We start from the raw sequence: 15402 nt of genomic DNA on the forward strand, positions 1-15402 counted from the left end.
ATTTTCAAAGCCATCGTAATTATTGAGCCACCAAAATTATTGTACTATGTGTGTGCGTTCGCGCAGCGGAATGTTGTTGAATTTAAAGATTTTAATTATGCAGATAATTAGTGTAAGACGTCCTATAATTGTGTATGGTAAATAAAAATTTGTGTATGCAGCCATTGTGGAGAAATTCACCAAAAACAGATTCCGCTGGGCGAACGTTGGCGAACGTTGTCCTGGCGGAACTTTAATCCATAGACTTTAGAAGAAAGAGTGTCCGAAAATTAGTGTGTATTTGTGTATAATTGATTATGTATGAATGAAATCAGTGCATGCATAAACTTCGGAGAAATTCAAGTTTCCGCTACGCGAACGTTTGGCCATTAGCTAGTTTTCATATAAAGCTTACATAGAGCTGTAGATTTTTATACGTTGTTTTGAATTTGTTTATATTTGTTTAAAAACAGATTTAGAAAAGTCGTAGGGTTTAAAAGATAAAAATATAAACGTAAAATACACTTATTATGTCTTAGTTCTTAAAGTATGCAGTTTGGGGTCTAGGTTTTCACGTTTGCACAAACCTTGTAAGTGTCTCCAACATGTTGCCAAGTATCAATGATGTTCCGTTAGTAATTAAAAAGTTATAGGATATTTTACCATGAACAGATCACTGTTTACAAAGCAGTCGAATATCACGACGTTCTAAAGGAATTGCATGGTAAAATGTATGCCAATAATTAGTTTAATCATTCAACTATTCACTTGCAAAATTTCATGTCATTAAATTCAGTAATTAAAGAAAGACAATTATAATACTGACGGAGCATCGAAACCCTACATAATCCGACCAAGTTAGGATAGCTACAAAAAAGCGGCCGTGCCATTGTCTAAGCAACGTTCCTAACTTGGTAGGTTAGTATTTATTAATATGGCACAGTTGCGTACACAAGCGTTAGGAAAAAATAAAACAATTGTATTTCTTGATTGAAAAATATTTTTTTTATAATAATGCCACTATCTACGATAAAAATAAATCTTCAATTAACAAGTACTTCTCTATTTAAATATCCGTGTACCAAAATATTTTTATTATTATTACTTACATAAATTACTTGACTACGTGATTAAAAATAACGTTAATAAACGTTACGTATTTTAACTAAAATGTCGTAGATAGTGGCATTATTATTAAACAAATATTTTTCACTCAAGAAATGCAATTGTTTTATTTTTTCCTAACGCTTGTGTACGCAACTGTACCATATTAATAAATATACTAACCTTCCAAGTTAAGAACGTTGCTTAGACATATGGCACGGCCGCTTTTTTGTAGCTATCCGAACTTGGTCGGATTATGTAGGGTTTCGATGCTCCGTCAGTATTATAATTGTCTTTCTTTAATTACTGAATTTAATGACATGAAATTTTGCAAGTGAATAGTTGAATGATTAAACTAATTATTGGCATACATTTTACCATGCAATTCCTTTAGAACGTCGTGATATTCGACTGCTTTGTAAACAGTGATCTGTTCATGGTAAAATATCCTATAACTTTTTAATTACTAACGGAACATCATTGATACTTGGCAACATGTTGGAGACACTTACAAGGTTTGTGCAAACGTGAAAACCTAGACCCCAAACTGCATACTTTAAGAACTAAGACATAATAAGTGTATTTTACGTTTATATTTTTATCTTTTAAACCCTACGACTTTTTCTAAATCTGTTTTTTAAACAAATATAAACAAATTCAAAACAACGTATGTAAAAATCTACAGCTCTCTATGTAAGCGCTTTATATGAAAACTAGCTAATGGCCAAACGTTCGCGTAGCGGAAACTTGAATTTCTCCGAAGTTTATGCATGCACTGATTTCATTCATACATAATCAATTATACACAAATACACACTAATTTTCGGACACGTCTCTTTTCTTCTAAAGTCTATGGATTAAAAAAAGTTCCGCCAGGACAACGTTCGCCAACGTTCGCCCAGCGAAATCTGTTTTTAGTGAATTTCTCCACAATGGCTGCATACACAAATTTTTATTTACCATACACAATTATAGGACGTCTTACACTAATTATCTGCATAATTAAAATCTTTAAATTCAACAACATTCCGCTGCGCGAACGCACACGTACTATGTGGACTTTTCTTTGGTTAGCACACTCAAACAATATCACATATTGTTGGAGTGCCGGCACCGTGTTATTTACGTTTACGGTTCTCGTACTCAATAGCCCTCGCCTCAGACACAATCTGCCTCTCCCTATTTAAAATTCCATCTAACTGGTCTGTAAATGCATCAAATGAGAACTTGGTTTCAAACCTCTTTAGGCCTGCCTCCCCCAGTTTTTCTCCCAACTCTGGGTTGATTACCAATTTGCTCATGGCATTAGCAAATGCTCTACTGTTCGGTTCACACAGGAACCCTGTTACCTCATTGACAATAGTCTCTGTGGGACCTCCACTGTTCACAGCTATAACTGGCTTCTTGAAATACATAGCCTCAAGAGGAACAATGCCAAAATGCTCATTTGATGGAGTGTACACCAAAGCTCTACAGTTATATAAAAGAGACACTTTCTCATCATCTTTGGGAGATTTCATAAATGTTACCTTTTCCTCTATGTCTAGCTCAGCAACTAAGTCAGTCAACTCAATGTAGTGCTCCATGTTTTCCAAGTTTATTGGATCAAATCCTCCCGCCATTATTAAATGCACCCTGTTCCAATCAGCCTCGTTCAAAATGTGTTTTAAATGCTCAAATGCTCTCAATGCTAGCTGTAGATTCTTTTTTCTCTCATACCTGTTTATAGACAGGAATATGAACTTGTCAGTACCTACAGGAACAACCTCCTTCAAGGGTTTTGGAGTAGTTTGTCTGAAGAACTCAGTGTTGATAGATGGATAACAGATGTCTGGTATGTCCTTGATTCTTTGGAATGCATCTTGATACACCCTGGCAGTATACTTACTGTTGACAAGCACTTTATCTGCCTGTGCTGTTGTTAATTCTTCTAAAAAATTCAATGGAGCTCTGTATAGCTTTTTCAATAAGCCCCCTTCTGAGGATAAAAGCTTATCTGGATGATGGCAATAAAACACGACACGGTACGGTCCTCTAGCCATTTTCAAAAAGGGAATGCACAGGGATATCAAGTCGCAGAATATAAGAGTCGGTTCCTCAGCCGGTATGACGTACCATGCCATGTAAACAGCGGCGTAGACCATGCGTACGTAAGCACACGCTGCCTTGAATCTACCGAATATAGAGCGCGGTATCCAGTCTCCCACGACCGACACGGGGAAAGTACCATCCCTGGTCTCCGCGAAGCAGTGAGAAGGATCATGATGGTTCGTGTAAAATGCTACTTCGTGGCCCTTTTTCTTGAACGCCAGTGCAGCATCCAATACCAGTCGCTCGGCGCCGCCGATACCCAAATCTGGGTGGAGAAATATTACCTTAACCATTTTACACCACTTTTAATATTTTGCCACGTTACAAGATATCATTGAATCGTTTAAAACTACAAAGATAATTTGTAAATAAATGCAAAATCTGAATGACACCTTGAAAAGTCAGACAGACACGCTAGTGTTGAGCATTATCGATAACAATAAAATGTTACTAAACGCCCCGTGCCGTGGGATGACACATCGGATCATCGTTTAGTCGATTATCGGACCAATACATGAATTGTAACTTGTTAAAAATGTTACTTTACTACAAATTAGTTGCTCACTTATAGAATGTTTCCCAGTCCCTTCGTTTTTGGTAGATCTGAATAACCATCTTGGCTCGATTGTGTAACACTAAAAACTAACGTTTCGCCTTGATGCCTTACACTTATATCCTACCGCACTATTGTAGTAGGTAAATGCTAATAGCACACATGAATTGATACTACATTATGAACTCAGGGGTGTAATTTATATTTACTGATGGTAATTAGTGAGTAATTACAACTTTCACTCATGTTAGTATCTATGTAGGTGTAGGATGCAAAACCCTGGGTACCTAAATCTATGCTTGTCTTGAGGGTAATAAATACACTATATTATCGCCCATAACATACTGTGTTCAACCAATACTACTAAAATAATACTACACTTTAATCCTTCAGCAAAACATTTATTACTTCATCATCATTCACTTGTTATAAAAGTAAAAAAGAATATTGTACTTAAAATTATTACATTAACCAATCAATATAATTAACACATTACAGACAATAAAATAAAAATGCTGAAGGTGTTGTAAATAACTTATAGTTCATCCTTCCTCTCAATCTTCACGAGATCAACGTGGAATGTCAAAGTTGCAGACTTTGGTATCTTCGGAGGTGCTCCAGCCTCACCGTAGGCCAAATGAGGCGGAATGACTAGTTTCCTTTGCTCTCCTTCACACATGCCTATCAAACCCTGATCCCAGCCCTTTATGACTTGTCCGGAACCCAAGGTGAAGGTAAGCGGGTTACCTCGAGGAATTGAGCTATCAAATTCAGTGCCATCGTCCAGTGTGCCCTGAAAATTATAGTTTCCAAATTAAGAACAGTTCAAATTGATAATGGTAAAAACGGAATATTTATGGTTCTCAAAATGAATGACTTTCTTGTTATCATCCTCTTATTGTTGCCCCAAAACACTAGAGTGGCTGTATTTTTCTAGAAGATTGGGTTAGCTTTTGTAGCTATGTATACCATGTTTTTCACAAACCATCCGACAATAATAAATAAATAAATCCAGTATCTTGTATCCTAGTAGTATGTGTTGTATATCATGAATGCATGAATTGAATTGAATAATAAATTACCGTGTAATGCATGTGAAGAAGATCTCCTTTCTTGCTTTTTATTGGACACTCACTGGGCCTCTTTTTAACCCCAATTTGCATTTTTTTAGGGGCTGAGTCGCCTATCACGACATGAGAGATCACACTCATAAATATCAATAAAAACAGTGCAATTTTACAGAATGTTAGAATGGCAGCCTTCATATTTCTTATTGTTATTTTCGGCAGAAGTAAACTATGTTGATAGAAAGACCCAAAAAGCTAATAATTTATATTACTACAAGAGAATTCTAGCTGAAAAATAATGCCAATATGAGGTACTGAAACTGTCAAATATGACGTGACGTGCCTTTTCGCCGCTTTCAGTCCTATAATAGAGGGTCAAACATTTAGTTTTGTGGTTACTAAACCGGTCATAGACTAATTAGTATTATTAATAATTAACAGCTCTTAAATTCTCTTATCTATCTATTGTCTCTGGTACATTATTATTTTGTTTACCTGTCATTGTCAGTATGCGTACGGCTGAAGACTGGAAATATTAATTATTTAACTTTTTACGTCTTTCAGACTGAAACAAATAGATATAATTGAATAAAACCATGGCGGACGATGACTATGATTTAGACAAATACAAGAAATTCTTACTTAACAGAGTTACCGCAACAACAGTCCTAGTTGAAAGTATTGAGAAATGTTTACAAACTGAAAACAAAGCCGCTAAACATTATTTCCACAAAATTATGGTAATTACTGACTTTTCTGTATTTTTTAACTAAACTATGACCATCCCCATTTCTCTACTTCAATTATATCTCAATATTCTGACATAATTTTTATCCAACTATTTGTTAGTAAATTCATAACTTAAAAAGCCTTCAATGCGTTTCGATTAATGATAGATTTGTTTTTTTATTACCCCTTATGTGCACACAACATTAAAACGTCCCCTTCTTTCAGATACATAACTGGCAGGATACTTTGCATCAGCTTTTTGATAGGCTATCATCATACTATGGCAAAGTCCTAGGTGTGGTACCAGTCAATTGTTCAACCCAGGGCGACATTGCCACATTTTACACATCCAACCTCAGTATCATAGCAGATATTATAAAATTTGACTTCATGTTTCCTTTCAATAGAAACATGTTTAGCATAGACATACTGTTCAATGATAAGACCTCCGCAGAGTTTTTTGGGACAAAGACAACTATTGATGAGATTGTCTCTGGAGTAGTGAGCCGTAGATTTAGCGAGAGATGCGAATTAGATCTATCTAACTTTTGTGATGATCCAGGTCAGTAAATTCTTCAACAATATTATTATTTAGACATTAAATAGCAATGTTAAAAAATAATTTTAATTGTATAACTGTATACTGTTTCAGAATTTTCCAATAAAAAAATATTCTTTTATAAAATATCCCTCCTGGCCAATTTTAAAATACTGATGCTCAGAATGGGGAGAGACACGAAAATGTTAAACTTGAGCAACAATAATTTAAGGTAAATAAATGTTATAAGGCATTGTTTTGTATAGTGATCACTTATTTACACACTATTTAATGGCTTTACTTTAATGCTTTACTATAATCAGCTATTCAAACTGTGTTCAAACTAATGGAAATTAATGACCATTTCAGCCAAGCTCCATTAGAAATATTAAACTTCTTCATAAAGGCAGATTTGACGGCGGTGAACCTCAGCAACAATAATGTGAGTTATTTTTAAAATACTATTCTTCACAACAATCACAGTTTTTAGATGCGTTGAACCCATTTTTTCCTGTAATATTTTTGCTCTAAAATAAAATAAAAAGCCTTTGTTGTTGTTTTAGTGTAAATTACAAATTACATCTATATGTGCCTAATTAACTTATTTACTTTATTCGTACTCGTAACTATTTACTATCTTAATATATTATCATGTATATGTCTAAAATAGGTATCAGTAATGAAATCTTTATTGTTTCCCAGATACTATCAATTACAGAGTTATCAAGGGTCAGCAGTAAAATAGAGAAGCTATGGCTGGAAGGTAACCCGTTGTGCGAGAACTTAGATCCAGTGGCCTATGTAAAGACTGTAACTGTCAAGTTTCCTAGATTAGTTGAGCTGGTAAGTACATAAAAACTAAAATTGTCCAACTTGTTCTTCAATTATTTGTACTCCTCAAATTTTTCCCCACATTTACCTGAACGGCTATGTAATTTAAAATAGTGGCCAAAGTCTAAACTTTTTATACGCATAATTAAGAGATTTTCTAACTGAATCATGAAACAGCTGTATGCTAAATTTCATCAAAATTCATTCAGCTTTTACAACTGAGTAAAAAATAATAAAACTTGCGTTTGCAGCTTTTCTTAAAATAATATAATTCTAAAGTATATATTTTTTTTTTACTTTAAGGATGGAGTATCGTTAAACCAGCATGGAATGGTTTTTCCATTCTACAGAAACTATCTATGCTCACACGACAGAAAAACCAAAATGGTTGTCGAAAAGTTTGTAACTCTATATTTCTCAAATTATGATCAGCCGCCTTCAGTGCGAAAGAAAAAGATTGAAACATTGTATGACGAAAAGGCGATTTTCACATTAGCTTGCGATTTTGCAGGTAAGTACTGTAAATATGCTTTATGCTTTGACACTTCTGCACGTAGTTATACTAGAGAAACTGTCCCAGCCGTGAAAACATAGCCTACCTATATCTTACCTGTGTTTCATAGAAACCACTGCCCGTAAAATGGGATAAAATATACTCCATGTTACTCGCAGATAGTGTAGCTTTCTAATGGTGAAAGAATTTTTAAAACGGTCCAGGAGTTTTTAAGTTTAACCATTACAAAAAAAAACCCTTTTACTTAATGTATAATATTTGAGATTACTAAATATCCATATGCAATGTGAAACTTATTTATTTTTATGTTATTTCAGAAACAGACCAAAGCGTATCCCATTACACGCAATACTCGCGCAACTTATTAAATCCTAATAAGAACCCGTCGACTGCACAGAGCAAAACTTATAAGTCCAGACAGAATATAGTCAACGTACTTGGCACTTTGCCTGAAACTGTTCATGATAGAAGCACTTTTACAGTGGACGTGCTATCAAATGATGTGAGTTTTTTTTTAATTATACTATTTTCAGATATTCTGAGATTTCCGGATAAAAAATTGCCTTAAAGGCGTATACAATTAAATTGGCCGTTAGTGTACTCGTCGTCGTGCGGTACGTCAACCGCAGCAAAGAACCAATCCCAAGTGATGGCTATGACGCGATGCGCTGCGGGCCAATCACCGCTTTACCCCGCCCCCGCGCCTCACTTCATACCACAAAAGGGACCTAATAAATCACTTCTGCGCAGCTGAAGATCAGCGCTTAACATTCGTGCCTATGCCGATGATTTTATAAGGCTTATGTTTAACTGATCACCAGATATAGTAACAAACAGCAGACAAAAATAGTAAATGATCACCAAAATGAAACTCGCATTTTAATGTAAAACTATCACCAAAGTTTTAACACTTTGCTATCCTATTTAAGTGAAATTACTCCAAAATAAATCATGCGTAAGCCAAAAATAGTAAATGATCACCAAAATTAAACCACCATTTTAAAGTAAGATTATAACCAAAGTTTTTAAATTCTGCTATCCTATTTAAGCAAAATGAGTCCAAAAAAATCATTGTTATCCCAAAAGTAGTAAATGATCACCAAAAGTAGTAAATGATCATCAAAAAAGTTTTTACATCTTGCTATCCTGTTTAAGTAAACTGACTCCAAAAAAATAAGTTCGGCCTGATAAAATAAATGTAATAACATTATGGGGACCCTTTTCCTGCACTAGCGTGGAAAATTGTCTATTGCATGCCTCTAAACAGTGCGATAAGAGTGTATTGAGAAACACATTCTTCTTCTTCTTTCTCCTGCCCTGTTCCCAATTTTACTTGGCGTCGGCGCAATATGTCATTTTCTTCCATTTTCCCCTGTCACTCGTCATACTGACACTCACGCATGCATTGCAAGCCGGACACATAACTTAATATGGCATCATAATACTTTATTTGGTAATAAGCCTACATTTTATGGCAATCACAGTGACTTATTTAGGCAAAAATAATACATTAATTTGGTCGTCAAGAGTTGGTGATCATTTACTAAATTTGGTGGTCGAATACAATTTAAAGTGAAGTCGTGACTAAAATAGCTGGTACTATTACATTTTTAGACTTTATTTTTCTGGTGTTCAGTAGCTATTTCTGGTTGCAAAACTTAGGGTATCAAAGCATTTTATGGTGGTCATTATATTTGTTCCCATTTTATAACAGATAGTAAGAGCACAGATTGTCACGCTCTTCGTCCCCGGAACACCCGCATTCTTGGAGATTTTCTGTTCGACATCTTTGCTCGTCATTTTCTTTATGGCGTTTAAATAAGATAGATTGTTTTTTTACTTAAATACAGTTACAAAATATGAACTCTAAAATTTAATTTCTTTCATTTGTTTTTTTTTTCAGAAAAAATCACTACACATTATCATAGATGGCATCTTCAGAGAAAAGATTCGAGGAAATCTGTTACAATTTCGAAGGAATTTCATGTTTGGTATCTACACGGTACGAGATAACTCTGTGTATCATATTGTTCATGATATGTTTAGTCTGACCTATGCTAACACAGATCAGATGAATTACAGTTTTCAGGTAAAAAGTTTTTTCTGTTAATCTTATAAATATTGCATAGATTTCATGAAAATTTATGGTGACTCGGAACATCAAGCGAGTCCCTGGCAAGGGATTTGGTACCCATGTGCTGTGAAGTTGGTTGCGCGTCGCCATTAACTTTAGCGTTAATTATTCTGCATTTTAATCTATGGTCTATGTGGTAATGGTAATAATGAACAGATTTTGTAACTAAAGTTTAACTCTTTCAGCATCCAATAAGAAATATGAATTCGTTATCACTAATAAACCCCACTCCGGATGAAAGTGAAGCTATTATAAAAGCCTTTCAACACCTCACACAGTTGAAGAGACCGGAAGTTGAACTGTGAGTATTTTAGCTAAATCTGTGAAACAAGATTTATAGCTTGAGCTACGAGCGGTTCCAACCATTTCAACCTATCCGCCAGGATCCACCCCTCAAGAAGGTTATAGGCACATCCCAAAAGATGTGGCCAAAAATTCACGTATCTCATGTCATTAAATTCAGGTATATTGGGGTAAATAGGGAGAGTGTATAGTAAGGGTATTGCGTAAAAAGTACATACATGGAAAAATACATGAGGAGTTCATAAAAAATCAATCGTGGCGTCTCAAGTTAATACGGGATGTATGCGTGTCCACAGTGCCCATTATGGTAGAACCCTGAACCACAGATGACCTTAATAGGTAGAACCGCACCCGTTATCTGCTCGGTTTAAAAAATTGCACCATTCGCCGAACGCAAAACGCTATTGTGATTTCATAATTTTAGCTATCATTATTACTTCATCTGTTTCAGACGCTTAAAATACCATGGCTGGGATATAAGAGATGCTTTGAAGAATTTCATGGCAGACGCAAAAAGTAAAAAGATGGCGACTGAGTTGTTCATGGACTCTGACTTTTCTGACTCTTCATCGATTTTAGATGATATTGACTATTAAGAAATGCAATATTTAAGTAATATAAAATATTTTGAATAAATAGTGACTACTTCTATCTAGTTTCACTTATACCGCATACCGTGAACGGCACAGCCAATAATGTTGCAGATTTTACCTACATTATTCATTTTTTAAATAAAAAAATAACTGATTTCAATATTCAACACTATAGCGTAAACTTCTTCCTAAGTCTGAAAATACTATGCTGAAAACCGCATCAAAATCGGTTTAGACGAGAGATAATCGCGCATAAACACTAACGGTACGCAGGTAAATTGTGTTTATCCTTTTCAATTGGATCGCAAAAATTGCTCTCCAAAAACTTTTCGGGCTATTGCGGTGTCCATTTCGACCGCGCGGCCACCTCATAATTTTTGATGAAACTTTGCCAGGAATTAGTAGTAATTTGTTACTTTTCACTCCTCTTTTCCTGAATTTGTTACAAAAAAAACCAAGACGCTATGACAAAGAACAGTTGGCCGCTAGTACCGCCACTTGCCGTAGTCATCGCCCGTGATTACTCAGAAACTATACAATGTAGATAGACGAATGATACATCAAAAGAAAGGTCTTAATTTGTTAAATTTGTTACAAAAATAAAAAAGGTCAAAACGTAGATAAACAAAAAGTTATGCAATGTTAAGTTTTCAGGTTATGAGTAGGTAAGTATATCACCGTAGGTATCAAATTAATAGACGCTAATGTGTATAGAAAATTAGTCTTTAATTTGTTACAGCGAAAAAAGACAAAAAAATACTAGAAAGTAGGTTCAATAATATGTTAGAGTCGATTTTAGTTGGCCGCGCGGACGGCAATATGCCTAAAATACAATTTCGTTTTTCTCGTTATTAAAAGTAGGTTTAAGCTAAATTAGAGTACTAATCGATGGGTAACGTAACCTAGTTTGAATAAATATAGCGAATTTAACTGCAGCATTCATATTTTAGGAGATATTTACAAAAACACAGTGGTATGAAACTGTATGAGAGTAGGGTGTCCATGCATTTTCACATATTCGAAATTTTCGTTATTCACGTCTTATTTTTTTAGGGAGAGTGCATACTTTATAAAAATCAAAGTCACAAATAAATTAAAATTTCTTTATTTACAATCAACACAAAGGCAAACAAATCAAGTAATAAAAGACAACCAGATAAAACTTCTATCACCGTCGCCATCTTGTCTATGCATCTTCAAATTTAAAAAAACAACTACATATACTTAATAATTATAAGGACGTACGTCCTTACGTACAGTTTATTACTTTATACAAGTCATCATAAAATTGAAAAAAAATAAACTTACCGCAGTCGATTTGGATCCCTCTGCAATACACTTTTTGGTGGTGAGTTCCAACATACAGTGGGCACAACTGATAACTAAGCACTTGTAGACACTTCTGGATTTATAATGATAATTGTCTCAGTAACTTAGAAGTATGAAAATCACGGGAATTAAATACGTACGAGTACCTATACACTTCAAAATTCAGCACAGGAATGATATTATAGGCAACAAAAAAATATCGTTTTTTAAACAGCTTGCGACAAATATTTTTAACAATAGATTGAAAACAAAAGAGATTATTTTTCTGCAATCGTTCCCATCATAAAACACCTGCGGAAAGTCAATGAAACTAATTTTTTATCAGTAAATGGGTGCTTTAAAGAATTAAGAACAATGGACATCAATATGACCGCAAAACGAACCGCATATTTGTTCAGAATACAAAATTAACAACATGCCTTTGTACTAATGTAATCATGGTACTCTACTAGTATGCACTCTCCCTAAAAAAATAAGACGTGAATAACGAAAATTTCGAATATGTGAAAATGCATGGACACCCTACTCTCATACAGTTTCATACCACTGTGTTTTGTAAATATCTCCTAAAATATGAATGCTGCAGTTAAATTCGCTATATTTATTCAAACTAGGTTACGTTACCCATCGATTAGTACTCTAATTTAGCTTAAACCTACTTTTAATAACGAGAAAAACGAAATTGTATTTTAGGCATATTGCCGTCCGCGCGGCCAACTAAAATCGACTCTAACATATTATTGAACCTACTTTCTAGTATTTTTTTGTCTTTTTTCGCTGTAACAAATTAAAGACTAATTTTCTATACACATTAGCGTCTATTAATTTGATACCTACGGTGATATACTTACCTACTCATAACCTGAAAACTTAACATTGCATAACTTTTTGTTTATCTACGTTTTGACCTTTTTTATTTTTGTAACAAATTTAACAAATTAAGACCTTTCTTTTGATGTATCATTCGTCTATCTACATTGTATAGTTTCTGAGTAATCACGGGCGATGACTACGGCAAGTGGCGGTACTAGCGGCCAACTGTTCTTTGTCATAGCGTCTTGGTTTTTTTTGTAACAAATTCAGGAAAAGAGGAGTGAAAAGTAACAAATTACTACTAATTCCTGGCAAAGTTTCATCAAAAATTATGAGGTGGCCGCGCGGTCGAAATGGACACCTATTGCGGCCACACTGCATCTAATTTTGGCTTATATTATTTTTTTGGTAACGTTAACTATATTTATTTTTAGTATTATTTTGTTTTTTTTTTCATTAATTGAAAAGACCTGTATCCAAAATACCCATTTTTTTCATTGTTTTTTTCTCTCACCACTCCTCCTGTCATTCACGTCTGTCAAAGTTGTCAAATCAATACAGCGTTGTTTTTGCATTTGCTTCGTTCACTTTTTTAGAAAACATAATAGAGACAAACCAAACTTGGCATTTCTATAAAATCGATTGAATCTATTTTCAACATGTCTAATAATTCTATGGGCCAAGGCGGCAACATGCCCACAATTGGGTCAATAAATCAAGGTGCTATTCAATACGTAAACAATCCCTTGCAAAGTCCTCAATTGCAGTCCAGTTCGCTCCAAGGCTCTCCGTCACAGCACAGCCCTATGGGCACTCAGTCCCAAGTTGGCGCGAAAGCCAATCAGAGCGGTGCTGGGGACCAAACTACTCAGGTAAACATTGTTCATACGAAAACAACCTATGTATTTTTGTTGGAACATGCATTGATCTTAATCTGATAAAAAACTTAACGATACCTTTATGCAAAAAGTATCCGTCAGTAATTGTAAATAAGTTGTTGGTGTGCCTTGTAAATAAATAAAAAAGAGTAGGAATGCTTTTTTGATAAAGTTATAGCTACATTTGTAGGAAAAACATGAAATGACAAGAAAATCAAATGTAGGTACCAATCTTTTTGTTTACTTAATTTCTTGATACAATGACCCACATATTTAATACAGTATATTATAGCCTTAGTAACATATGCTAAGACAAAAAGACGTTTTTTTTCACATAAGTATTTCAAACTATACCAAAACATTTCAGCTTCTAAGCCGACCGCGTCTCCAAGAGTTGGTTCGTGAAGTAGACCCAACAGTCCAACTTGATGAAGAGGTAGAGGAAATGCTGCTGCAGCTGGCTGATGACTTCATAGACACTACTCTGAATGCAGCGTGTGCAATGGCTAAGCACAGGCATGCTCCTAATGTGGAGTTGAGAGATGTACAGCTACATTTAGGTGAGATATCAACTTTTTTCAGTGTTACCCAGCTGCTAGAATTGGTTGCGTGTTTTGCACATCTTTAGTTATTTATATTACTTAATAGATACAGCCATTTTCCCATGGTTTCACCCATGTTCCATGGGAAGAGTGCAGCTTTCCAACAGTGAGAGAATTTTCCTAATGGGTTTTCAAACAAACTAAAAATGTTTCCTTGTTATTATATTAGTATAGATTTTGTTTATTTGAAGTTACTAATCTCGTTAACTGCCAGATTGGCAAAAAATAACATTTTTAAATATCCCATCTATCGAGGAAGACTGTATAGGCCCGAAAAATTGTGGGTCCCACTGCTACAAACCAGTAAGATTTTTAAAGAGCATAAGTATTACGAAGAGATGAAGAAAGTAATACCATATTTTAATGTTATGGAAAAAAACACTATCTGATCTAAAATTAGATATCCAGTAATTTTCTCTTGTCTAAATATTACTTGTTTGATGGTGAAAGCCTACTTTCGGCAGTTTTGATTACATACAACATACAAATCTCACTTACTTACTAAGATATAACTTTCCATTTCCAGAGCGACAATGGAACATGTGGATACCTGGTTTTGGCAATGATGAGTTGCGACCGTACAAGCGTGCCGCCGTCACTGAAGCCCATAGACAACGCATGGCCCTCATTCGGAAGACCATCAAGAAATACTAATTACTTGAAACAATATTGTGACTGTATTCTTAAGCTTTACTTTTCGATTAAGGTGTATTTTAGGCTAAGATTTAAATTGAGTAAACGAGTTTAAAATGAATCTGAATTTGTGGTTGGTTTTTTAACTTAGTTGAATTAGATATGTAATTAATTTTTAAATTCATCAATCAGAATAGCTCAAAATACACAGTAAAAATTGTATTTATATGATGCCTAATTTCTACCAGTCTGTATTATATTGTAAAATAGGGTAATATAGGAGGATGCCCAAAAACCACAGCTGATGAAAATAATGTATGCACAGCAAATCAGTCCATAAAATGTATAGGATATCACAAATATGCAATTTGTTTCTTTTGCATAAAACTATAATAACCTATAATCACCAACAGCAACTAACAACACTTAAGTGCTACCAGTGCTACGCTCTCTGCATTGAATAACTTGTTCATTGTTTAGTTATTCTGCTTGAACCTCTGGTACCTATTATTAGGTAGCAACACTTGCGGATCAACTTAAATTTTCTCAAAATGAAGGTAATCGAAAAAAATATTGATACGTGTTTAGGACTTATTATATTCAATGAGAATGTTTTGCTCATTTTTGCACCTCTTGAAATAAGTTCAGTAAATAAATGTTTGCTGGGGTAAAAAGCAGACATACTGTGCCCTAAATACAAGTTTCGCTATC

At 34.6% G+C, this 15402-nt stretch overlaps 4 protein-coding genes across 4 annotated transcripts; 2 read left to right on the top strand and 2 right to left on the bottom strand.

Annotated features, from left to right (window-relative positions):
- Positions 1 to 2135: 2135 nt before the first annotated feature.
- LOC135116570 (alpha-1,3/1,6-mannosyltransferase ALG2) lies at positions 2136 to 3603 on the bottom strand. Its single transcript, XM_064040779.1, has one exon. It carries the CDS (start codon positions 3465 to 3467, stop codon positions 2202 to 2204), a length of 1266 nt encoding a protein of 421 aa, XP_063896849.1. The 5' UTR covers positions 3468 to 3603; the 3' UTR covers positions 2136 to 2201.
- Positions 3604 to 4107: 504 nt separating this feature from the next.
- Positions 4108 to 5127, bottom strand: LOC110376283 (peptidyl-prolyl cis-trans isomerase FKBP2). The gene is made up of 2 exons (XM_021334702.3): positions 4810 to 5127; positions 4108 to 4520 (listed from the first exon to the last, which is right to left on the bottom strand). The coding sequence occupies exons 1-2, from the start codon at positions 4990 to 4992 to the stop codon at positions 4263 to 4265; spliced, it is 441 nt and encodes a 146-aa protein (XP_021190377.1). The 5' UTR covers positions 4993 to 5127; the 3' UTR covers positions 4108 to 4262.
- Positions 5128 to 5301: 174 nt separating this feature from the next.
- LOC110376273 (nuclear RNA export factor 2) lies at positions 5302 to 10492 on the top strand. Its single transcript, XM_049837860.2, has 10 exons — positions 5302 to 5534; positions 5749 to 6085; positions 6176 to 6293; positions 6431 to 6503; positions 6764 to 6904; positions 7196 to 7403; positions 7724 to 7908; positions 9310 to 9495; positions 9726 to 9841; positions 10295 to 10492. The coding sequence occupies exons 1-10, from the start codon at positions 5391 to 5393 to the stop codon at positions 10437 to 10439; spliced, it is 1653 nt and encodes a 550-aa protein (XP_049693817.2). The 5' UTR covers positions 5302 to 5390; the 3' UTR covers positions 10440 to 10492.
- Positions 10493 to 13131: 2639 nt separating this feature from the next.
- Positions 13132 to 14812, top strand: LOC110376282 (transcription initiation factor TFIID subunit 12). The gene is made up of 3 exons (XM_021334701.3): positions 13132 to 13450; positions 13824 to 14016; positions 14585 to 14812. Exons 1-3 carry the CDS (start codon positions 13238 to 13240, stop codon positions 14710 to 14712), a joined length of 534 nt encoding a protein of 177 aa, XP_021190376.1. The 5' UTR covers positions 13132 to 13237; the 3' UTR covers positions 14713 to 14812.
- The last annotated feature ends 590 nt before the right edge of the window (positions 14813 to 15402 follow it).

The sequence above is a fragment of the Helicoverpa armigera genome, chromosome 23 (assembly GCF_030705265.1).
Source record: "Helicoverpa armigera isolate CAAS_96S chromosome 23, ASM3070526v1, whole genome shotgun sequence".
NCBI lineage: Eukaryota > Metazoa > Arthropoda > Insecta > Lepidoptera > Noctuidae > Helicoverpa > Helicoverpa armigera.